The 24,833-nt window shown below is 45.9% G+C and overlaps 1 protein-coding gene across 6 annotated transcripts in view; it reads right to left on the bottom strand.

Moving 5' to 3' along the window:
- Nucleotides 1-447: 447 nt before the first annotated feature.
- Nucleotides 448-24,833, bottom strand: part of GAB3 (GRB2 associated binding protein 3) — an 82,398-nt gene continuing 58,012 nt past the window's right edge. For 4 of the 6 annotated variants that reach the window (XM_042807509.1, XM_032996113.2, XM_009970996.3 and 1 more), the window contains 9 exons: nt 22,826-23,129; nt 15,425-15,641; nt 14,504-14,982; nt 11,872-11,927; nt 10,537-10,792; nt 9,327-9,408; nt 7,568-7,670; nt 6,215-6,328; nt 448-5,219 (listed from right to left, as the gene is read on the bottom strand). In XM_042807509.1, coding sequence (XP_042663443.1) covers nt 5,103-5,219; nt 6,215-6,328; nt 7,568-7,670; nt 9,327-9,408; nt 10,537-10,792; nt 11,872-11,927; nt 14,504-14,982; nt 15,425-15,641; nt 22,826-23,090 — 1,689 coding nt within the window. In that variant the 5' untranslated portion in view covers nt 23,091-23,129 and the 3' untranslated portion in view covers nt 448-5,102. The remainder of the gene's footprint in view (nt 5,220-6,214; nt 6,329-7,567; nt 7,671-9,326; nt 9,409-10,536; nt 10,793-11,871; nt 11,928-14,503; nt 14,983-15,424; nt 15,642-22,825; nt 23,130-24,833) is intronic. The other 2 variants (XR_006166983.1, XM_032996111.2) reach the window with 2 other exon arrangements.

Genomic DNA, 24,833 nt, shown 5'->3' on the forward strand with positions numbered 1-24,833 from the left:
ACAGCAGCTATGCTCCTCAGCATAGAGCAATTAAAGGATCAGGTTAAATAACAACTAGTCTTTGTATCCAAGCCCAGAGCATATGCTGAAGAAATTTGTGCTCGTGGTCTATGTTTTCGGTCAGTGAGTGCAGCAATTTCTGCCCCGTGGCTGCGGCAGGGGCAGGGGCTGGGGGAACACAACTTACCCAGGCCCCAGGAGGATGCAGACACCGGCCCAGGTCACAACTTCATCGTTCTTTGTTTCTCAAGTCACCTGTAAATCATCTTCCTGATACGCAGGTGTATGAAATTTGTTTGCAAATTTGTTTGAATATGCGTCCAAATAATTTATATGAACAAGTCACAGTCTAATAAGAGATTGAAAAAATGGAAAAAACATTACATGAAAAACGTGGGAGTTTTCCCCATGAGCACCCTTGCTTATCACAATAGTTAAAGATCACAGTTAAATTTTATATTAATTTATTAGAAAAAAAGATACACACTTTAATGTGCAAATATATACAACAAACATTACAATGAAACATCAGGAAGGTGAGCCCCTCCCCTCTATCAATGATTTACTCCTTCGTTACAGAGATGACTGTTTAATGCTTCCCCACAGATTTACAAATACAAAAAACATATAATGATTCATTTGCACAAGACAAAAAGTTTATTTATTTGAACAAAAAATATTCTGGCTTTGACATGGCAAAAGTCTGCTATTTTGGTGGCTTTTTTTGTTTTTTTTTTTTTTTTTAACCTGAGCAAGTTTTGCGGAACAGGGGAACAAAGGAAAGGCATTGCCCTGTGCTTCATTCTCATCACAGCATCTGATGGTCTTTGAATTACTAAACCACTGAATCACTTCAAGTGAATTCAGCTCCAAAATCTACATCTATGATGTAATAAATGTTACGGAAGAGAGCGGGCACTACTGTTGGCAAAAGTGAGCTGGCTGAAAACACCTGGCTCAAGTTAAATGGCTGTTGACATTTCTCAGGTAAAGTGTTCCTATCTGCCAGAAAGGAATTTAATGCTGCCTCCTGTAGTAAGGGAATTATAAACAGAAAATACAGTTTAGTCCAAAAAGTGAACAACTCCTGGATCCTTCTACACCTTGTTCAAATGTGTGAACATTGAAAGACTGCAGAGTAAGGCCATATTAAACTCGAACTGAGCAAAGACCTTGGGAATGCACGTAACTCCCAGTAAGTACTGAAATCCTGCTCGCTTCAGGAAGGGTTCAGATCAGATTGATTTCTTTATGATGTATTTCAGCAGGTGTTTGATGCAGGTTATTTTTGTAGTCAGTGGCCACAGACAATTTCACTAAAAGAGATCCATCTCATCCCTGATCTCCTCCCTCCCATGGCTGGGTGCTGGCACGCCAGCTCACTCACTGGCCGTGCCAGCAGCAGGGGAAATCCAGCTGATCACTCTGACAGTAACCACAGTGCTAAAACCATTTACCTTGTTTGTTTTCCACATTGTTCTGCAACCGAGCTTCACCTGGCAAGTCCACAGAGTGACATTTCCAATGAAGCAAAACCTATTCTGCTCGTTTAGCACTCTCCCCATTTGAAATGAGAAACCCCAGCAGTGCTGGAGAAGGCACTCCAAGTCCTGAGCCCAGCAATGCCAGTTCCCCCAGGAGACAAGTTTCCTAAGGGACCACTGGCCACCCCATGCTCATTTAGGTGCAGAGCCTCCCTCTGCATCAGCTCTCATGATACTTTTTTATGAAATACGTACAAATAACAATATAACAGATCCCCAGCAAAAAGAACACACTATAAGGAGTGTGCCTGGCTGACCCCAGAGCCAGCACTAGCCCAGGGCTCTTGCCTGGGCTATGTTTTCAAACATGACACTGACAAAAGCTGACTGTTTTCAGGTACTTTCACAGGTTTTCTTTCCTCTTCGGCCAAGGGATCAGTGTTTAAGAACAGACTTAATTAAACAATGACTCCTTTTTGCTCCGTAGCATCCCTCCTCTCCCACCAGAAGGCTCACTGGGTGCTGGCCCAGGGCTGGTGGCAGCAGCAGCCCACAGCTATGTCAGTCGTGTACTACAGCAGGGGCTGCTGTGGCTCCATTCACACCAAAATCCTTAATGAGGGGGTGGCCACAGCAGATTTGGCCACTGCCATCCTCCCGTCCTCCTCCTCCTCCTCCCCTCTACCCTCTTTGGAGTGTTGTGAACAAAAAAATTAAAGCTTTGGGGGAGGACTGCTCTGCTTCTAAGACTTTTTTTGTACTTTTTAAATTGCTCCTGTTTCATGTGTTGTGCTTACACAAGAATGCATGTCACAGACACCGGATCAGCGGGTAAAAACAGATCTTAAATGAAAAATCTCAATAAACCCCCAAACTTAGATTTTAGTTATAAAGTTAGAAACCAGTGAGCAGTGTTTGATCAAGAGTGTGTGTGTGTGGGAGGAACAAGCAGGGAACATGTGGAAGTTGAAAGGGGGCCATTCTGATCTAGGGACAGTCCTTGCCAAGCTATATGTTTATGTCCTTTCAGGGGAAAAAAAAAAATCGAAAAACAAACAAAAGAGCTCTTTCTTTTCTGGACTTCTGAATGATCTGTTAGCCAGGTTTGTCAAAGTTTAAATATTTCTACAATAAAGTAGAATAACAAGTGAGTCAGTTGTCTCCAATAACTCTGTGGTTTTGTTTTTCCACTTCAGAAGATTTTCTGACAGCACGAGAAGAAACACTCCAGTCAAACATGAGCTGATTTGTATGCTATTGCAATCCACATTGAAGGCTGCCATGACACCACTCTGCCATTGGGGATCTGCAGTAGCATAGCATAATTTTAGCTGCCCTTTGTGGATGTTTTCTGTCCCCTACTGTAATACACGTCTTAGCTGGTCTTTTAACTCTTTCAGTACTGCTGCATGTACCAAAGGCTTTCAGTAACATCTATTACTTGTACACCTTGAAAGGAAGGCAATTCTTTTGAGCAGAAAGGCAAACATCTCTACAGCCATGGCCTTTCCTTGCTTACCTCTCTCTAACACCTCTGTGGAGGCACAGATCTCCATTGCCTCGCCCCAAACCCACTTCCCCTGTAGCAATACCACACCCAGGGCACAGCTGCTCAGAGCTCTCCTAAATCAGTTTTAAGACAAAACAACTGGGTTTTAGCAAACTAAGTTTCACACCAGATAGACAAGATTTATATGGAAAAGTCTGAATTCTTTTAAAAACTTCTATGAACATTAATTTTCATTTCAGAGCTTTGGTGGGAGGTGGAGGAGCAGAGTAGGAGGAAACAGCAGGTCAGCTATCTGCAGTATAAATCCCGGTTTTCCAAGCAGGTCTAGTCCAGGACACTTTATGCCCGCAGGCCTGGGTGCCCAATTTGCCCCAGAGTCAATAAAGGTGCTGATGATCCTCCTTGTTCTCACAGGGTAAGCTAGTAAGAGCCTGGTCACCACAGATCCCCAGCTTTGTATTTGCATCAAGACTTACAAGCACTTCAGCTCTCTTGAGGTAGGAGAAAAATGGTGTTTCTGTTCGCTACGCTGCCTCTCCCAGCAGGACGTGCAACTTGGCCACGTTTCTCAGCCTCCCATAGTGCCCAAATGGCTGAAGCAGAATGGGTGCATGGACGACAGTAAGTAGGAGCCTTGAAATGCCAGTGGTTTCTGCAATGACATTTCTACAACCTGTGTTTGGTAAATCAGCATTTTTGGGATGTCGGATTACAATAATACAACGTGGTAGCAACAGGCACGTGAAGGGAGGCCAGTGACTTGGCACTGTCAAAAAGAAAATCTTTTGTAAGGGTCCTGGCTGTCTGTCCTTGCTGACAGGATGAGACCTTTTATGGCTAGTGGGACTTACCTGCATGAGCAAAGCCAGCAAGATCAAATCCAGTGTGGGTCACTCAGCGGTACTGCATACTTCCATGATTCCAGTGGTTGTGTGCCACCTTAAAATAAAGATTGCAGCCAAGCTTTTAAAGTTAAATATGTTATAAACTATACACATATGTGATCCTGAGATAGTGCCTGTAACAAGTCCCAAGGCAGATAAGCTTCCTGAACCCAGAGGTCCTCACGCCACGTAAGCGCATTGTTGTTTTATTTTGGCAGGCCTGCTAGCCTCTCAGAGCACGCTGCACTTCCTAATTTGCTTTTTTTTGGGGGGTGGGTCTAGAGAAACAATCAGTTTGATGACTGCTACCAGCAATTCCAATGGCATTTCTTCTGCAGTTCAGATGAAAGCATTCTTGATCCATTGCCAGTTCTCTCAAGACTTGCAGAAACAGGCTCACAGCTTCCCTTTCTATTTTTTGGCCAGCCAAGAGCTGTGTGCCTGCAGCCTCCTGCTAGAGGAGCAGCTGTGCTGTGCTGAAGACACTCCTCGAGATAGGGTAGAAAACATCAGTAGGAATCAGACAGAAAGGCGACAAGTGTGAGCCACGATAGAGAGAAGAAGCTTAATACGATGACCGTCATCCGGAAGGTCAAAGACCATGTGTTCCAGTCCCATTGGTACATAGTCCAATTTTGGGTTTCTGACAGCATCAGCTCAGAGTCAGACCTTTTAAACCCAGGGGGAAAAATATTTTCCAAAATTCTCTTTGCTTAAGCACTATATATTCAAAAAGGTTTTTTTATTGTTTCAGTATTTTAGCCCTTAGTTGATTAGTCACCAATACCTGTCAGATGCCCGCTGCCATAAAAGCACTCAGCACCCACAGTATTTGCAGGAATATCAAAAAACAGCTTTAGCAACTAGGAATTATGCAATAGAGGAAGAAGGCAGGACTAACTAGATTAATGCAACATGTAGTGGATTTGTTAACATTAAGTGTATGACTCGTTGCAGAATCATGCCAGAAAACGGTACCATGTAGCTTACTGGTAAGGGCAGTAAAAGGGGTAATGCATTACTTTAATCATCAGTGAACCACTCTCTCATTCAACATACTACTTCCAACTGAAATCAAAGGTTTCCATTAAGAATGCCATTCCTCTACAGACTGTAGGCATCTTACAACTCTCTCTGCCTTTGAACTCTACTGTGATAGCTGCTTCATTAACATTGTGGTTCCAGTGCAAAAACAAAATCCTCCAGATCCCAAATCTTCTTCCTTTAGACTTTCGATTGTCTCTCATCTGTCCATTCCTGCTTAGTGTTCTGTAAAGCTTGAGTCTTCTGTTCATCTACTTGGACATAGTCCACTCTCTGCTCCTCAGAGAGGAAAGGTTTCTGTGGGAGAGAGAAATAAAAAACAATGTATTCAATTTAGGGTTGAAAAGGCATGCTAGTGAAACTTGGCTTGATTTTGTGTTTTCCCTTTCCCTTGTTCCTTGATTGCTTCACCTCACCTTGTAGCTCACAGTGACATCAGCTGACAAAAGCACTGCTTTACAGCCTGCTTTAGCTATAATTATCCATCTGTCACCCTGTCACTCAGCCCAGCACAGCGAGCGAGGGCAACGTGCTGTTCAGGCTATTTCCATGCAGATAATTATTCTCTTCTCATCCAAATGATCCTGCTGCAGGGGTAACCTAACTCCATTTAGAGGGAGGGTTTAAATAAGAAAGCTTAAGAGTCTTGGGTCTTTTGCATCCAGGAGTATTAGCTGATGGGGAAAATGATACACAGGATATAAAATGGCCCAAACCAGCAACAGTTCATTGCTTTGCAGTGGTACCTCCCCACCACCTGGGCAGGCTATAAGCTCTTTGGAACAAGGAATGTATTTTCTCAGCATCGCTAAGGAAATTGAAATGTGATGCAAGAATAAAGATACACTTTTTGCCATGTTACAAGAGATGGTACAGTTTTACCCTGTGAATATATCATGAGCTGTAAACTTATTACTGCAAAGAGATTTGGGGGAAAACTAGCAAGAAAGGGTTTGTGGTGTCTTAGTGAAAATGAAACAGCATGCAGAGATCCTGCTAGCACTGACAAGCTTGCCCACAAGCCCTCATGACTGCACATCCCAGTGCAGTCTCATGCCCTCTGCCGAACTCCTGTTAATGGCATCCCTGAGTCACACTAAGGACACCTTGTCATCACCCTAATAGTGCTTTTATTATATTAATCTTGAGCCTGCCACAAATGCAGTCAGCTGGAAACGCAACTGGCTTTGCCGTGATACTCAGGGCACCTAGCAGAGTGTGACTCTTGGTCTTGTTTTCCTCCCAGCAGACAAAACGATAGGAGGCTGTGGGGTTTTTCAGATGACTCATACCTTCTGTACAGGGGATGGGGAAGCAGAATTAAAATCCAATGCTAAGTAATCAAGGTTAGATTTCCTTGTCCATGGAAAAGCACCACTGTATGGAGAAGTTGCCTGTCTGTGATCCTGTCAGAAAAGAAGAGAAACTTTTAATATTCTTAAAACATGATTCTAAAAGGAAGCAGGACTACAACTGTGAGCTGGGACACTCATCTGGTAGAATGCAAGTGTGGAGGGTCAGTATCCATGTAACTTTTTATGCCAATGGTGCATTTGGTGACTAACTACAGGATTACACTGATTAATTGTGGGATGGCATAAAGAAACTGTGAGAGCCTTTTTCTCCTGGTAATTGTGGCAAAACAAGCAAACCAGGCTGATTTTCCTTCAGTGTTATTACGAAAGACTTGTGCCCAGCTTCTCTACCCAAGCCTTTGGAAGGCTCAGATTTGCAGGGGTGCCCTCTTAACCACCATCATTCTATGAATTTGAAGAAATGGTGATAATTCTGTTCAAATCTAGCAACTGAAAATTAATCTCGGGAAAAACACAGGTGACCAAAAATGTATAGAAAGTTTTATTTGACCAGGAAAAGCAAGTGGGGAGTAGTTACAACTGGAACTTCCGTCCTGAGCAGATTTTGATCTAGTAGAGGTGTCGGTTAAAATTTGAAACTGGTCCATGGAGATTGTGGTCAGTTTTGCAATATATTTCTGTAGCCATTGGGCTTTGGATATGAAGCCAAATCTGTAGACATTGGCTCAGATCAAGGGATTCGAGATCCATTTCCACCTAAAATTCAAAGGAAACTGAGATTCTGGTCTTTTGCAAGATATGGGTAAAGAGTGAATGAAGAAAAGGAAGCCACAAAGCCAGATGTTCTTTCATGGGATGGGAAGTGGGGTTAGTGCCACCAGCCAAAGCAGAAGCAATAAGAGACTTTAATGGGAGTTCTGTTTCTGCACAATATTTGGTGTGTTTCTTTAGGAAGTGCACTAACGGCTTTCTGTCATTTCCTAGGAGATTTTGCAGGGCACACTTTTAAAAGGTGAAAAGATTTAATTTTCCTTTGCCTTAATGAGTTCTCATGTAAATATGGCTGATCCCTATGATCTCTTGGAACTGCTCAGCAACATTCGTGGGCGAACAGCTGAGTTCTGCAGAGCAGAAGAAGGGCTTCCCTCATCTCTCCGTAAATTGGTCCCAGTGTCTTTGGTTTAAAACCGTTTCATCATTTTTTTAAAAAACAGAAGGCAAAGGACAAACCTCCTCAACATTTTTTCTTAGAAAACAAACTTCTGCATTCTCCATCAATGTGACAGAGCAGAATAAAGCAAAGGATGGCTGTGTGAAAATGAAGATTACCATATGAATGTAACTTTCTTCCTCTTCTCCGGAAACTGAATTGGCAAATATTCTTGCTGAATTAATACCGTCTCTTTCTGGTGAGATAAAGCTCATTCGATTGCTATGAAGAAAAACACAGGAGAGGTTAAGGAAGCATCTTACAGATGCTCTGAAATGAAGCCAAAGCCTGACATAGTCCGTATGGTGAATAAACTCACACTAACGCTGCAGCTTTTATGGAGAGGATGTCCAAAACCACTCCTTAGTTCTAGAAAAAGTGTGCTATATGGCTACGAGTGTTTTTATTGATTTTTTTTTTTTTCTGGGATTTATGAAAGTTTGCCATCTCTGGTATGACAGAAAGGATAAAACATTGGCTAAATTCTCCAACAAGGGGCACAGAGACAGATATCATTCATCCGGGTAATACGTGCCTATGGGGCAGTTACTTGTGTGGGTATCCACATTTTGGAGGCTGATGTGAATTAATCAGCTACTGAAGGTGCATGCAGAGAAACTTGTCCGGCTTTGAACACAGTGCAAACACATGCTATCTGTGCTATGGAGATGGCTGTGACTCAGCCCTTGTACAAGGAAATCTCTTCCACTAACAACTGTCAGAGGTATATTGTGAGTAAATTATTGCAGGCTAGCACAATGGGGTTAGTTATTAGGAAATTAGATGGCCACTTAGTGCAGCATGAACAGTATAATTCCTTTTGCTTTATTAGTTCCGGGCATACTTCTTTTTTAGTTTTGTTAACGTAAAACATGCAAACTCCCTCTGAGCTCATTATCCTTCAGGACTCTGCACTGTGTCAGCGCTAATTAACCACAGTGCTCTGGCAGGGATGCTTGGGAGGCAGACTGCTGGTTTTCCCTAACGGGCAGCACCAAAGGGCTGAACTGGCTTTGGACTATACGGCTGAGCGAGCTATCTGCAAGAAACTGCCCATCTTGAGTCCCTTTGACCTCCAAATGAGAACCTGAGGTAGGGGAGTGGAAATGCCCCATCTGGCACTCATGCTAGTGAAAAACCACATTTTCCCGGAGTGGCTGGGGTATGCAGAGGAGGCTGATGGGAATTGCTGGCTTCTGCATGCACACTCCAGCACAGCTGCTCTCCTGTCAGCCTTTTCCCTTAGCACCAGGATCCCCCCCAGCAGCAGGCTGCAGTCCTCCCCTGCTATGAGTTCCCTGAAGACAAGTCTCACTGCCTTTGGAGCCCAACAGTGTCTTCTGCTCATACTACTTGGGCTTTGGGACCAAAAGCATTTGTTTTACCCCACAACTAATTTCCAGTGACAAAAGGTCAGACCAACAGATCAAGTCTGAATTGCTGTGTGGCGGTGCACAAGTCTACCCAGGCTACAAGTTAGGCAGATCTTTAGCTTATCTGGTTCTCCTTTGCTATATTTTAGGAACAAAAATGGCTCTATCCCTTTGAAAAAAAATAATTAAGGCATTTTAGCTTTTAGCCATCACAGCAGCCACACCAGAGTTCAGAACAGCTCCATTCTTTTCAAAAGAAACCTTCAAAACAGACTGAGCATCACTGCGTGATGCTGAACGTGCTGGAGCTGCCTGTTGTGAAAGGGAAACTTGCTTTTTAGAGACAGTAAAAGCCTGGGGGACGCTGGAAGGCGCCCTGGGGAATTTTTTGTTGTGGACTTTGCCAGGAAACTGTTTCTTGTGGGATGTGATAAGTTATTTTTAACTCAATTCCACAACGTTAATACTTAAAAAGATTGGAACTGCAGTTTTTTTGTTGACTTACTAAGGCACAGTCCACATCCTGGTCACGGCAGCATGCTCCCGGATTGTAGAGAGGTTCCTCAAGTCCAGAGGAGGTGGCCGTGCTGCAAGTAGATACAAAGGGAATGACATTGCCAATAGCAGAGCTAATGAAAAGTACAAAGTGTTCAGAAAAACGCAGTTTTATATTAACAGCAAGAAACTAACAGAGTATTTCACAGAACATAACTGATATAACCAAGGCAGAAATCAGTAACAAATGACCACTTTGGTCAGTGCTGTAAAGCAAAGTCCCTCATTTACCCTAAAATAGCTGAATAAATACAATGGGCATAAGGAGACCAAATGCCCCACAAGATCCATGTACTTGCCTCAAATCTGCTCTGCATATGCTGCCTTCAAGAGGAGAGACCAGTTTTGCCTACAGGTCGAAACAGGTTTTGGGCTCTCTTCAAAACAAAAAGGTCCTACACATAGAGATCAGGATCATCCCTCTCACCAGTCAATGTATATTTTGCACTCCATTCTCAAAACCCTCTAAGAGAGGACCTGAGCTTGCCCTGCTTCCTGACAATGATCTAAATTTTTGTCCCCACTCAATTTCTGAGTAGCCCTGTGGCTCTGCAAAGATCTTTAGCGTATGCTAGGTTTAGGCAACTTCTCCACTGCAAAGCTGAATTTTGTCCCCAGCATATCCTCTGGAAGTGTAACCCAGATTTTGGAGATGCCATGAAAAGCAGGAGTGGAAAATTAACATCAGTAAAAGCATCTGCAGGAAATTCCTAATTAAACCAAGACAGCTGCGCCTACCCAACTGAGGTTTAACCAACAGCCCACACAACAAGTTTGGGTACTTGAGTGTTTGGATGTCCTGTTCCTGGAAGGTCAGGGAGCTGGTGAGACAGCAGTACATGTACTTCAGAGCTGCAGGATTTAGTCTGCGATCTCTCCAAGGCTACAGTCACTTGCAATCAGCGTGGATCTGAAGCCATGCACCATGCTAATGCAGCCACCTGGTCTTCGACTGCAAAAGTAGGCATGGATGCTCTTCCTCTGCTCACAAACGATGTATCCTACGTTACAGTACTATAAGACACTTACACAGCAATTCAATCTGCCTTCTAGAGTGGAAAGTGCTTTAAATTGTGCCAAGGACACTATCAAAGGAGGTCACCCGTGTCCCTGCTATCAGGACGCCCTTGCTGCCAACTGCACTTTACGTCTGGGCTTACATTTCCTACGAGGCTTGAGGTCTCGGTTCACCGGAGGGGGTTCCAGGTCCGAGGGAAGCTCAGGTAATGGGCTGGTGAGTTTTTCAGTGCTGACGACAGGAAAGGTAAACGTGGCTGAGCCGGGGCTCATGGGGATGTAGCCGTCGGGTGAACAGTCGGAGCCAGGTGCAGAGGGAGAGGTGCTGGGGCGCATGGGCACGTAGCTGTCCTCCGTGCTGTCCGAAGCAGTCGAGTAGAGTGGGGAGAACCGACAGGGCTTCAGAAGCAGAGGAGGAAAAGAAAGAGAAGCGGGTTGGCAAATGAACAGCTAACGCCCTGCAAGCCAGGTAACGTGAGCTGGCAACAGATCTGAGCTGAACCCCAGACCAGGAGAGTCCTGATGGGACCTTTCTGAGAGGCACAAACTCTCAAAGACACGAGACAAGTGCAGGAGTTTGGACACATGCTCCAGCTTTGGAGAAGTTCACTTCTGAGCTTCGCAAGTCACTTCTGGAAACTAGAACCAAACTTACTAGTGACTTAAGTAGGTTAAATCCTCCAACTTCAGCGAGGCTGCACTTGCCTCTCTCGGCAGGAATTCTGACCTATAAAATGAAGGAGGCTCCTTCACACAAAAAATATCTGAAAGGAGAACATCTGAGGAACCAAATTTTTGCAAATGGGGAAAGCTGAGAGAGCAGACACACAAACCTACAAGTTGCTTCTGAAATTACAAACCTTGCAAACTTTCAAAGGGGAGTAAAATATAAGTTGCCCACCACCAGCGTTTACATACAAGCAGCAAAGGATCTCCTACACAGAAGACAGTATCCAGCGCCAGGCAGAAGACTGGCTAGCTGATGTGTGATGGTGCTAAGTATAACCATGTCTGTCAAAGGCTCAGTCAGGAAGCTCTGGAATAACAGAGCCCTGAATCACAGGCACTTTGAGAGCAGAGACTTTCCGATGTCCTAAAGAGAAGATATCCCTCAGGATCATGAAGCAATAGGCTTCTTTAGACCCTTTTTTCAAGAGATAAGCAGTTTCTTCATGTGCTCTTGGTCAACAGTTTAACTCTTGAGGCTACCGGTATCCTTTTTCACAACAGACCTGGCTTCATCTGCTTTAAAAACAGGATGCTCATGTTGTGGTTTCCCTCTCCCTCCTCTCTCAAAGGCTTCCTGTGACCATGAAGAAGCAGCACAGAAGTTGCCCAAAGTCAAGTGCTTCTTCCATTTTTTTTATTCTTCTGCTGAACACAGGCGAGGAATGATAGAATATCAGGATGTGAAAAGATTCACTTACTGAAGTTTGTCATGTGTCAGTGTTTTAAATTTATGCAAGCAGAGTACTTACCAAATTCAAGCTAAGCCTCTTATCCCGACTTCTTAAGGAACTGCCTTCCATGTCTGCTGGAAGTCAAAAAAAAATGATTAAAAATGTGATAAGGCAGTACAATCTTACAGAGATAATTCTGGAGTAAAACATATGGCTCTAAAATAATTAGAGCTTTATAAAGATTCCATGACTCCTAGTATTTATCCTAAATGAGGAAATTCAATGACACTTAAGACCAGAACCAACTCAGTAGCTCTTCAAGAGCAATTACATCTATTTTAAGTATGATGAAACCAAGGAATATGTTCATGTATAATCCAGCTGTAACTTACGCTTTCTGTAATACAAGCAGTTGGGGAGAAAGACTGGTGTGGTGTGGAGAGCAAGCAACTGAGCAAAAATTTAACCCAGCTCCTGCTCTAGTCTTGCTCTGTTTTCTCATCTGTCAAATTGGGGAAATTGTATGAAAAGGGAATGTAGGGAATATTAATTTATTACTGTTGGAAAAGTTATTTAGAAGCCTGATATGTAAGGTGCCAGGGAAGTACATGTTATTGTACAGAGGGTGCATGGGGCAACTTAATGGTAAGAGAGAAATTTTTCTTTGTCACCCAGAAATGCTTATGTGGCTTAAGCTGGTGAAGAACAAACAGCCAAAGAAAAGGTCACCAGTCACAGTGACCCCTTGTGCAGGCTGGCCTTTGTCTTGGTGTAGGTCAACTTTATTTTTGAAGCAAAAGGCAGAAAAAGTGAAATCCAGCATTCAGCGCATAGCAGATCAGCAGCGAGAGATGCTTACAACTACCATCTTTTTTCTGGAAAATTATTTCTGTGCAGAAAATGGCTTTTCGGGGGGAATGCCTTAAAACCCTGCAACCATGTTAATCCAGTCCCTGCTCTTATGGTAGAGATGTCAATACTGCACTGCAGCTGGGGATCTTTGTTATGGTATCAGCATAAAAGGCAAAAGTGTTAAACAAGAACAAAGCAATACTGTTAGTGCAGATGTATATTCAGATAGACATAGTCACTGTACTGGGGCAGCTACGTTTATTTATCATTTTGGCAAAAAGACATTCAGGCACAATGCTCTGGCAGATGCCAGTATACAGGTGCCTTACATGTGTCCAGCTCATTCCACTTCACGGCACCGCAACCAGCATATGCTGTCTTTGCCCTGGGTTAATTGCATCTGTTCAGCTTTTACAGGTTGCCAATGGCAAAAAATTAAGTAAATAACTTGAGTGGGCTCACTCTGGGAGCTGGTGAGGAACAGCTGGATGCTCCCTGTTTCTTTTTCTGATCTTTCTTGTTAAACATATTTTAATTCAGAGTTTAACCTTTCAAATAGTTTCAGCTGCACTTAGAAAAAATAGCAGCACTTATTAATTCATTGCTGCCCCCTGTCAGGCAGAGATAACCTTGCAGCATGGTTGCAGAACATGACATTTGGCCACTTAATGCTCTTAAAAACGTTTTGGAGTAAATTGGGTTGGAAAAACATTAACTGTCTCAAGCGTGCTGGCAGCATTCAAGCAGCACACGTGCAGAAGCAAGAGCAGCACCTGTCAGTGAGCAACCAACATAACTGATAATTAAGAATACCAATTCTGCTGATGGGTGTTTCTCCAGAAACCTTCCAAGAATTGTTTGTACACTGATAAACAGGCTGGACAGACATCTCCCTGCTTTAGCTTCTGAGCTTTAAGAGCAAGATATAACAGCCCCAAACACCAAGTGGTCATTCAAACTACAGGAGTCTAAAGGATGCTTGTCCTTAAAAACCTGCATTTTCTTCCTCATCAAAAATGACACATCACTGCAAAATACTTGATTTCCAGCCAGATATTCTAGCTGTCTCCCTCTGTTCTGTGGCTCCACAAAATAAAACTTCCTCATACTGCATATGCTGGTTTTTGACACCTTGATTTTCTGGGTTTTTGACTATTAGTTTTGTTTGAGACGGTAGTGTTTCTAGAACAAGTGGAAAAGTCACCTCAGGTCAGAGCAGAATTTGCTTTGAGCAGAGCCTCGCTCTGCAGCAGTTTTTCAGGCTACCCTGACTGAAGTGCATGGCCAGAGCGGGATTTGCTTAAGGACACACAGAGTCCCTGGTTCAGCCGGGATTACATCCCATCTCCAGCGTCTCCCTGACTTCCCATTCTTTAAGCTGTAAAAAGACATGCTGCTGTTATGGAAAGGACTGGATGTAGCGAAGCAGCACAGCTACAAAGGCACTTCCCATGTGCAAGCCCACATGTTGACCTCCATAAATAGAGAGCTTGGCATTGCCTGATTCAGTGGCTGGCTTTTCATTTTTGTTTTTCTACTGCTTTCTTTTTTGGAGAGAGAGAGGGGGCATGGAAAACTAGCAAGTCATGAGGCACCCCGAAGAGATCACAGCCAAATTGCTGCCTGTGTGTACACACTGAGGGGCTTTTACAGAGCACAAGCTGAATGTGAGGGACAGGACCAAATCCTACTTGCTAATTAATTTGGAACAAGCATTTCAGGTTGCCTTGGGTGGTATATGATTTCACTGAGGGGAGGACAGGGAGGTGCAACTGGAGGTGGGCACCCGCTCTGGGCTTGTGGGCAGCTCCATCCCTCACACTGGTCCTGCTTCACCAGCTTTTGGGAATGCACTCACCTTTCCAGTTCCTCACGTTGTCTAAGCTGGACAAGGAGATCCTCCTGGGCACCAGAGCGACCTGAGCTCGGCAGATCCCTGCATGCCCATTCTGGAGGGTTCCGCCGCCCACCTCATCCCCTCTCCTGTCCGAGAAGTGGGTTGGCTTGGGCGGCCGTGGCGGGGGCGTGTTGGACAGGATGTCCAGCTGGGTTACACCATAGGGCAGCGCGTTTTGGCTCTTGTCAATCTGAAAGGTTGGTGTCAGCGGTGTCCCCAGCAGCGGAGAAGAGGAGGAAAAGTCACTGGGCGGCCCACTAATGTCTATGTTCCTGGACACGGTGCTGGGATTTGTCAGTGGGGCCCCGTCCTGGTGCACAGTGCCAGCACTGGATGGCTGTACAATGTACAACGAGGGCTGGGACTGCAAGGAGTCGACAAAAACATCATCTGATGAGGTTTGCTCCAGAGATCTGTCCGAATTCGACCAGCTGTCACACCTGCACAGAGACAGAGGTCAGGACCTGCGCTTTCCTTTTCTCCTGGTTGCAACTGAACAAGTGCACAGCAAGAAAAAAAACCCAACTCCAACATTCAGGACAAAGACTGTCCCTTCCCTATGGCTGTGGAAGGTCCCCCCTGAGCTGGGATGGGGCACTTTGTGGAACACCCTGGGAAGCAGCAGGCAGAAAAGGCACCTGGAGGAAGGCTGTATGCAAGGTCCCCAGCCACTGACCCTGGAAAGGGACAGGACCGACATACAACGCTCGCCTGCTAATCTACACTATGGAAAGCCCCCTGCAAATAGGGTTAGGCTGATGGTCCCCTGTTGTGATGGGAGCCTACCCTGAGTGGTAGGGCTCAGGGACCAGTTTGCTAGGGCATCACTGGGCAGGCAGAGGGTGGCTCTGTCCTAATGCACCTGGCAGACCCCAGACCTACCTGTTGTGGCTGAGCTTGCCTGACTCGCAGTTGGAGAGGAAGAGGTAGTCGGGGAGGAAGACCGACTCCGACTCGCTGGGGGTCTCCTCTGCAGCAGACGTGTCAGCAGCAGTGTGGTCGACTGAGAAGGAGGGATCAGTGATGCGGGAGGCATGGGTGGAGGCGGCCGGCGATGGCTGTGGGGACGAGGTCGTGTGAGACAGGCTCTCCACCGAACCTGCAATGGGAAAGGATGGCCCCGGCTGAGGGATGGCTCTGACTCACCCCGGCCCACTGCCTCTCCTGGCCAAGGCCACCTTGCTTTTGCACCAGGGATGTTTTACCCCAGAGTGGCAGTGGGTCAAGGCAAAAACCGATTCTGGGGAGAGGGGAGCGTTATTTTGCAGCTGCTCCCTCTGACCAGGCTGGGCAAGCCAGCTGCCAAATCGAGGGGCTGAAGGAGATGCAGAGCCCCCATCACTCTGGGGTCCCCCACTCCTGCAGGGCTGTATCACCCCTCCTGCAGACAGCAACAAAGACAACCACTGCTGAGGGAAGTGCTGAGGCAGAGCAGTCTGTTTTATCAAATATTTTTTAGGACCTAACACAAATAATTAATTATTAATCTCCAACACTTCAAATTAATGGTGACGAGGAAAGGGATTGTTTTCTTCCCATTTTCTAGATCTCAGTGGACAAAGCTGAGCTTTGTGGCTCATGGAGTAGCCGGATTTGCTGCACCTCGGAACTTGTCTGCAAACTCCTTATGCCTCTCGAGGCTGGACATCAAATCCATGAGAGCTGTCGTGTTGCTGTTAGTGCCCAGATGGAGGCTTGTTGGCTCTGCTGAGAAAAGGGACACTACTTTTCTAGAGGCCACAAGGCACAGGGGAACCTGTGCTCAACGACCCCTCTTTCCCTGGGCATAACACTCCAGTTCCCTGCCCCGGCACAGTGAGGAGTGGCGGCGGGGAGGGGAGCGGGTTTGGGCTGCAGGCCGCAGGGCTGGCCCCGGCTACACAGAGCTGGCCATTTGCACTGCTTCAGGTTCACCTCCGACCACCAAGGCCCCTTCGCTGGCCCGAGCACTGCCTGGCAGCAGAGACAAATCCAGTTCTGCTGCTGTCCCAGCCTCCGCCCCAGCTAGAGAGCTGGGGATGCTGGGCAGGTGAGGGGAAGGAATGATGGCTGAGCCACACAGAGTTAAGGCTAAGAACATCTTCTGGCCCAGCTTTTGGGGCATTTCAACTCAAAAATCAAGTCTTCGGTGCAAGTTAGACCTCCCACCACAGGCAGCTCTGGAGTGGGAAGGGCTTGGGGTGTCTTTGCAGAGCAGCTCCCCAAAGGCATCCACTCCTGGCAGCAAGCGCAGACAGTAATACCAGTAGCACAATCCCTCAGTTAGAAAATACGATTTTCCTAATGTTTTGAGTTGCTGCATGGCAGTTCCTTTGCCAGGGCTGGCAGGGGGACCAAGCAGTGCTCGCTGGGTACCCCAGCTGTCCCTAGCACCTTCAGGACTCAGCAGTGAGCACCCATCTCTGGCTGAAGCACAGATACCGCCCGAGTCAAAGCTGCAAAACCCTTCAAAATTAAAAACCCTGCAGCAAAAACAAACACAAGAAACCAACTACTGCTGATAAAACTGAACCAAGCATAACATGCCTTCCAAGTATAGCAAGAAGGCAGACTTCTCTAATGCTGATATCCAGAGTTTGCTGGAAATGCTGGGAACCAGCCCACTGCCCATCTGCATGCATGCTGTGGGCCAGATCCTGCACTGTACAGTGAGGTCCTGAGATTCTCTGGCAGGTTCTACCTAGTCCTCAGCTCAACACAGCAACAAGCCTTGGCACTGTACTGGGTTGCTGTAATCACTTCTCAACCCTGGGAGGTGCTACGTATATGTGCAAGCACGTCAGGAGAGATGGAGAGGGCTGCCAAGATTTGGGTGGTTAGACAGCAACATCACTAAGCACAAACAAAACCCTCTAGTGACCCAGACTTTCACACCAGTCACAGCGGGCTTCATCCCGGCATCTTTTTGATCTCAGTCTGAAGAGTAAAACAGCTGATCTTCTCTCCCTGCACTAGCCCACAGCTCATCCCTTTAAACTGGGGAGGGAGCCGCTGCTTTCCTTCCCACCTACCAGTATTGACTCACTGCTGCTTCCTCCTGTTAGCTCTGGAGGTCTGGTGCACTGGTGGACCCCAGGTCAGCAAAGCACATAAGCACATGCTTAAATTCAAGCTTAAGCAAAGCATTTGCTTAATTTTGAGCAGGTGCTTATAGCAGCAGGATTTAAGCAGTGAGCATCTGGAAGGAATGGCTTTTACGGGGTTTCACATTTGCAAAACAGAGCTGGGGGCTGCAGCCTTCCCATATGAAAAATAACTTTTCTCTTGTTCATTGTGCTGGCTCAGACAGTAACTCTGCTTTCAAATCTTGGACTCAGAGAGCTGTCTTGCAAGCTGAGGATGATCAAATATGCACCAGGCTAACTCCATAGGGATCTCAGAAAAGCATGTTCAGATCACCATCTGACCACATTTACAAAAAAAAAAAAAACCAAAACCAAAAACACAAAACCAAAAAAATAAACCAACACCAAAACCCCCCCAAAATAAAAACTACCACAATTCATAAGAAAGAAATTAATGACATTCTAGATTATTGACACAGGGAACAAACAGGCCTGAACTCCATCTGGTACTCACAGGGTTTAGCCATGGATTATCCCATCAGGAAAAGCTGTGAGCTGCAGATCACATGGCAACTGTTGTGAGCAGGAGGGAGGGATGGGGATGATGCAGACCTGCCCTTTTCTAACCTTCAGGGGCTCAGGGACCTGCAGCCAGCTCCTAACAGACCGTCCCTGTCCCTGCCAGCTCTGCTGGTAACCGAATCAGCATGCATTAAAGTTGTACCACGACAGCAGCTGAGTAGAATAAATTATGCATGGCCACTTTCAACAGCGAGAAGGCAGAGAAGAGGTTTGGTGCCTGCCCTCCCCTTTGCCAGGGAGACAGCGGGAGGCTTCGGCTGCCAAAATAACTGCTTCGGTGGGTACTAACCCAAAAAAATCTCTGCTCTGCATCGATGGGGAAAGTCACTGTGGACGCATCCTCCTGCAGTGCAGGGCGATTGCTTGGAGAAACAGAGGGCTTCTCCCTCCTGCTACAGACCTCGGCCCACTCCCCCCAAAATGTTATGGTGCAATAGCAGTGCAGGGACACAGTGAAATAAGGGGGTCCTGCTCACAGCAGCCCCCCACCAGGCTGCATAGCCATACCAAGGTGGTAGAAATGCCACCCACCCTGCCTGGCCCGGGGCCAGAGCCTGACATTAAAGAGCAGCCTTGAGTCTGTGCAGCTGAGAAGGGATTTCCTCTCGCTGTGAGGGGAGTGTGGAGGGAGCAGCTAGCCCCAGAGTCTGTCCTCCAGTGTGGGCTGGGAGGAGCCGTCACACCTCCCCTGAACTCCTGTGTAAGGGCCAGGTGCTGCAGTGACCAAGCCTGCCCGGCTTTGTATGGGAACAGAGTGGGGAAACGAAGTGAAGATGCTCAGGAGAAAGCATCTCTGCCAGGAGAGCGCAGTCCCTCTCAGGAGCCCCTCAATGCAGTGGTCCTGGCTCCCCTTGCTCCCAGCACACTGACCTGGCTGGGAGAGATGCTCCCCAGTGTGGCTGTAGCAAGGTCCTGGGGAATCAAACCACCCCCATACCACGAGGGGCAGGGTATGTGCACATTGGCAAAAGAAAAAAAAAAGACAAACATTTAAGGGGCAAAGAGGCAAAGAAACCATCAGCAGAGTGGGCAGAAAGGGAGAAGGTCCCAGCAAGGATAGGTGTGAACAACAGAGTAACCAGAGGTGAGGGAGAGATGGAGGAGTAGAAATTCTTAAATCCAATTGCCAGCAGCCAAACCCAAGGGTAACCTGTCACTTTAGGGTGACCCTGACAACATCCTGCTCCATGCACTGTGCAGGGAGGGCACCAGTAAGGGAGCCTCCCCAGGGACATCAGGCTCCACTGAGGGCCTGGGTGCTGTGGGAGAGAGCAGAGCAAGAGGGGAGCGATGGAGATCAGTGGGGACCTTCAGGTAAGGGCTGCATCCAGAAGGAGCAAAGGCATTCTATGGGATGTGGAACAATACTCCGAGCCTGTGGAAGTGAAGAGAGGACCCAAGACAAAAGGTCCCTCTTGGGCTGAGGAGCTGCCTGCCAAGGCATGGCCTGAGGGAGCATTCAGTGCACAGCTACAATCTTTAAAAGTAAGGCTTCCTAATGAAAATGCCTAAATAACATTCACAGCAGTTTCTCCAATGAAAAGCTGTTATATTGCATTATGTCAATTAATTGTGGGTTTAACTTGCATGTGGCATAGAGTGCACGTTATTTCATCCCCTCCCCTGCCCTGCCCAGACACTTGGCCCGAGTGTCCTCTCGACCCACAGGTGCCGTGGGACTGGGGAATGACTGCTGCATTGGGAGCCTTCACCAGAGGTGGAAGCAAGCTTTTACATAGAAATGGTAGGAAAACAGGGAGGGAGCCTCTTCCTCTCCTCTCCAGCTGACTCCCCTGAAGGTGCCAGCTCCCCCGTCATTTTCAGCACGGCCAGCAGCGCAGTTTCTTGTGGCAGCCGAGTGCTGCAGCATGATGATTGCTGCTGGCAAGTCCTTCCCGACAGCCGCCCTCCCAGGTGCTTCCTGACATCTGCCTAGAGCTTGCATTTCACCTCCGTCTCTCAGTCTCTCAGCCATCCTCTCTCTTGTTGACTAAAAAGCTGTCCTCACAGGGCCAGCCGCGGTTTTGCTAGCTTCGGTCTGCATTTGGCTGCTTACATGTCAGAACAGAGGCCTCTGATGACTAGGACTTGGCTGTTTGTCCAGCTGCTTTGCTACTGGGACTAACTGGGAACAACGGGATGGTGTTTACAGCTGAGTCACTGCATAAACCTATGGCTGCACTTTCTGTGCATTAAGCAGAGAAAGCAGCAGATTTGGTTTTGGCCTCAAAGTCACAGCAAGTTTTCCAATGCGAGGATTAAGAGTGATTGATTTCACAATATAATATTGGCTTTGAGATTAATTTTAATACACAGAACAGCTTATTAAAATTTCTTGCAATTGATGTGTCTTTCTTTTGATGATTCATTTCAGGACTATTATTTTTTTAACACAGTAACATTCAAGTTAAAAAAGCATATGGCATTCAATAGAGCTTCTTTCTTCTTATGTTAATTTTTAAGGGTAATTTGTTTAAACTTACAGGCTCTTGGGAGATTTAGGTGCTTCCAAAAATCTGAGGCAATTAGCAACTGTTTGAAATGTGATTTTCAACTTGTGGAACTGCGCAGATTTAAATCAGAGGATCTGAACATGCCCTGCAGCCTGACCTGAGTATACCCCAGACCTGACCTCACCAGCATGAGCTGCAGGACAAATAGAAGACCTTATGAGCTATCTGCCATTAGATATAAGTGCATGTCTGGAAGCTTGGCTTATGCAGTCTGTAACGAGGGCTATAAATTCAGGTGCCAGACTTTACACTGAACCAAGGCAAATGCTCTGCACTGCTGAACTTCTTGGGGGGTAATACCCACCTTGAACAGAGCCGAAAGCTGGGGAGTTAGCTTTCCCAACTGCCACACCAAGAGCTGTCACTTCTCATCTGTCAGTGTCTACACTAGCTATGTTTGCTGGGAGATAAATACTCTGAGTGTTGCCTATGTGTAAATTCTACAAGCAATGCTGTGCTGTATCAGCATAACAGAACAGACATTTCCCAGTATAAATGCATCTATCCTGGAGACAACTGCTACCTTAGCTCCTCTGCCATAGATCACATCTCCTTATGCACATCCTCAACACAGTGCCAGCAGAAGAAGTCTGCATACATATTTGAGACACAAAAATTATTTTTCTCTTGCACAGAAAGACTCACCTTAATTTCAGAGTAATTGGTAAAATTATATCTAAAATAATACTGCACCAGAAGTAGCAATGCAAGACCAGCATCCCACTGTCAACAAAGGCAGATCAGTAGGAAGGGGGTTACTGAATATCCCTAATTACATCCAAGCTCCACAGGGCTATTTACTCCAATCTCTTAAAGCTATCAGCTCTAGTCTGTAAGTTACATTCATGGGCAGCTTGTACTGGCACATAAAAATATGTCAGCACATTTTCCTGGTGGTCTTTAAAGTGAGTAGGAAGAGAGATCTATAACCATCAGATCTATAACAGGACCACTGCAGTGCTCTTTTCACTCCCATTTCCCCTCAGAATAAACTACTGAAGGAGATTAAAGAAGGCCAGGAACCAGGTTAGATTAGAAGAAGACATCTCACCATGGCCTTTTGCTTCAAGTTAGAAGGTAATGGTATGGCTATGCAGCAGTTACAGACACCAGCAGCAGTCTGAGTGCAGCAGCACAGGGACCATGGCAGGATAATCTGCCCAGCCACACTGTGATACCCCCCAAACATATTACTGCCCTTGGGATCAGGTGCCTCCATCACCACCCTCTTCAGCTCTTGCACTACCTTTTATCATGGTGAAGTACTTCGTTCTGACTCACTTCCTATGAAGATCTCAAATTGCTGCTGTATCTGCCCCTTGGAAATGTCAAGGGAAAGACAGATTGCTGTTATCTGAGCCCAGTTGTCTCATTTGAAAGGTAAGTTAATGATACTGGCCCCAACTTTAATTACTGGCTACATCTCTCTTCGAGTGGTTAATTCTTGGAAGCTTTCCAAGACATTCACCCCACTGAGTATATACAGGTGTAGGTCCTGACAAAACAGGCTGACTTTATGCTTCACTGGCAGGACCATCTCTTAAGTCTAGACGCACATTTCTAACACTCTCCTGTCCTCTGCCTTTTCTTTATTTTTCTTCTCATTAATAGACTAAGACAGCTCAGTGCTTCTGTCATTGATTTATGTATGTGCATATACACCCAAGTCTGTGCACATTCCACATCCAGAAAAGCCTGAGAAAATGAGAGTTTTGCAGAACACTTCCCTAGAACAGGTGTCTTACATTTAGTCAAACTAAATAAATATGAGCCATGTAATGCAATAAATGGCCCCAGAAGATAACAGTCAGTCAGCTTTTCACATAAACAGTACCTTTTCTTATTAAGGACCTGCTGTTTATTCTAGCAGGAATTGCTTCATCAAAGTGAGACCAAGCATCCAGCTATTCCTTCTACCCAGCAGAAGTGAGATCCCTGATAACTTTCAAATCAGGGTTTAGCAGCATCTCAGTGCTGTTCGGAGCTGTAAGAAACAGAGTCTCACACCATCTGCCCAGCCCAACCAGCCAGCAAGGTCCATGCTTCCTCTCACCCTGGCTGCTGCTGTGAAGGAGCTCAGACACAGATCACTCTCCCAACCCCCAGGATGAGCATGATCCTACCTGTGCCATCTTCTAGGTGTCCAAAGTTACAAATCTGGCTGATGTTGTGCACCCAGATCTGCATCTCCTCCTCAGTTTTGGCTACCAGGTAGAAGGTGCGGTAAGTGGTTCTCACAATGAAGACAAAGTTGTTCTGAAATTCCTTCTTGATGAAGTTGGGTCCCGAGTGCTTCAGCACTTCGCACTCGTTGAGGTCGATGATCCGAATGGGCTTTTTGGAATGGTTGTTCCGGTAGTACTCCAGCACATCTGGGTTCCCGCTCATGCGGCCTCTGCGCAGCACGAACCAGCGCTTCCGCCATGCCTGCAAATGGCACAAACAGGGCCCTCTTAGTGCCAACCACATAATATATCAATCAGCCCACACGTGCATATTTTCCTTGAGGTTTTATAGTTGTTTTGATAAGCTGGCCAAGTTGTGACTTTGATTTGAAGTGCTTGCTATGAGCTTGCATTTGTGATAAGAAAAAAGGCAGAGGGTTGTCCTGTTGGACGTCAAGAGGAGCAAGACTTCTCCCCTCCTCTCACCCTCAGCCTTCCAGCACAGTCTAATCAAAATGATCTAATAGTTCACTGTCTCATCTATAGAGGAGGTTGTAACATATTTTTCTTTGTGAAATTAAAACACCTAGGACTGCACCCTGTGTTGCAGTACATGAGCTAATATCTGGCATCAAACACCTTTTGCCCAGCAAAGACAAGGCCTCCAGATGACCAGTGCAGCTTCCCTCCCATGGTTTTCAGTGCTAATAAAAAGCTGTTAATGATCTGACAGTTACTTCTGAAAGCCCAGAACAAATCTTAACGGAGTCGTAGTGCTAAAAAGTTAAATAGGAAAATTCCAAACCTTACAGAAGGATGTCTATTTACACAGACACTGCTTCAAGCGACCATCAACCCAAACTGGTAAGCACTGATGTCTTTTGGACCCATGTGACTGAAGGTATGGGTCCCATACAGGCTTAAATGAAGTCCTGGCAGGACTAAGATGCAGCATCACTTTATAAAGCTATATACAAGCTTCTAGGAATAAAATAACATATTTTCCCTTTTTTTCCAGCAGCTGTTTTTGTTCATCAACAGCATCAGCGCCTCTATGTTGATTACAGCTGTCACTAACACACTTTGAGGGCCAGAAGAAATCCACCCTGAGCTCTGCTCCACAGAGAAAAGCTGAAATAAGGCATTAGGAACTTTCCTCCTTACCAAACCCCATAAAAACTGTGTTGGATAAAGTCATACCCAAACCAGCAAGGCCCAGGTGACTGCAGCTGCCCCAGCTCTGATGGCAGCCCTGCAAAGGTACAGGAGTTCACATACTGCCCAGGTATCTGCAATAGCTATACAGCCACTGGCTGTTTTAATTGCCTTCATAAGAGTTAAAAGTTTGTTAAAGAAACAACTGAACAACAGCCACAATGTCCCTACCTGAAGCTTATTCAAGTGCTCTTTTCAAAGTGACTTGTCACAATGATATAAACCTAGGTGATAGCTTGTGTTTGAGTTAAACATCACGCTCATGTTGCAAAGAGTGGATCTGTCAGTTTAAAGTCAGACAACCACTCGGCCTTAAGACAAAACAACTGAGTTCAGGATGTTTTCACTAAGATCTAAGAGTTCTTACTGACACAATTTAGGATCAATACAGGCACTACAGATTTCACTGACACTGAGTTCCTATGGGTATGGCAATAGTTAAAATAATCAACAAAAAATAGCAACAATCACTTGTCAAGAAAAAGCATTTTTTCCCCCTACTCAAAAGAGACTTCCTTGCAGTGCAGCAAGCTTTTCACAGTCTGTCAATATTAATCCAAAAGTTTACCTAGAAATAAGTCTGTTCAGCCTAGCACTACCTTAATCTATTTTGAAAGCAAAAGATTCTTCAGAAACAATATACAGGGAGCAGAGATTGAAATATCATAGAGTGAGCTCTTGCAAGGCTGAACAAGCACATATCAGCTTGTGTAAAGGAGGGGTTGTAAGAGGGAGGGAGGGGAGGGGGATG

The sequence above is a fragment of the Tyto alba genome, unplaced genomic scaffold, assembly GCF_018691265.1.
Source record: "Tyto alba isolate M040663 unplaced genomic scaffold, T.alba_DEE_v4.0 Super-Scaffold_5, whole genome shotgun sequence".
Taxonomy (NCBI): domain Eukaryota; kingdom Metazoa; phylum Chordata; class Aves; order Strigiformes; family Tytonidae; genus Tyto; species Tyto alba.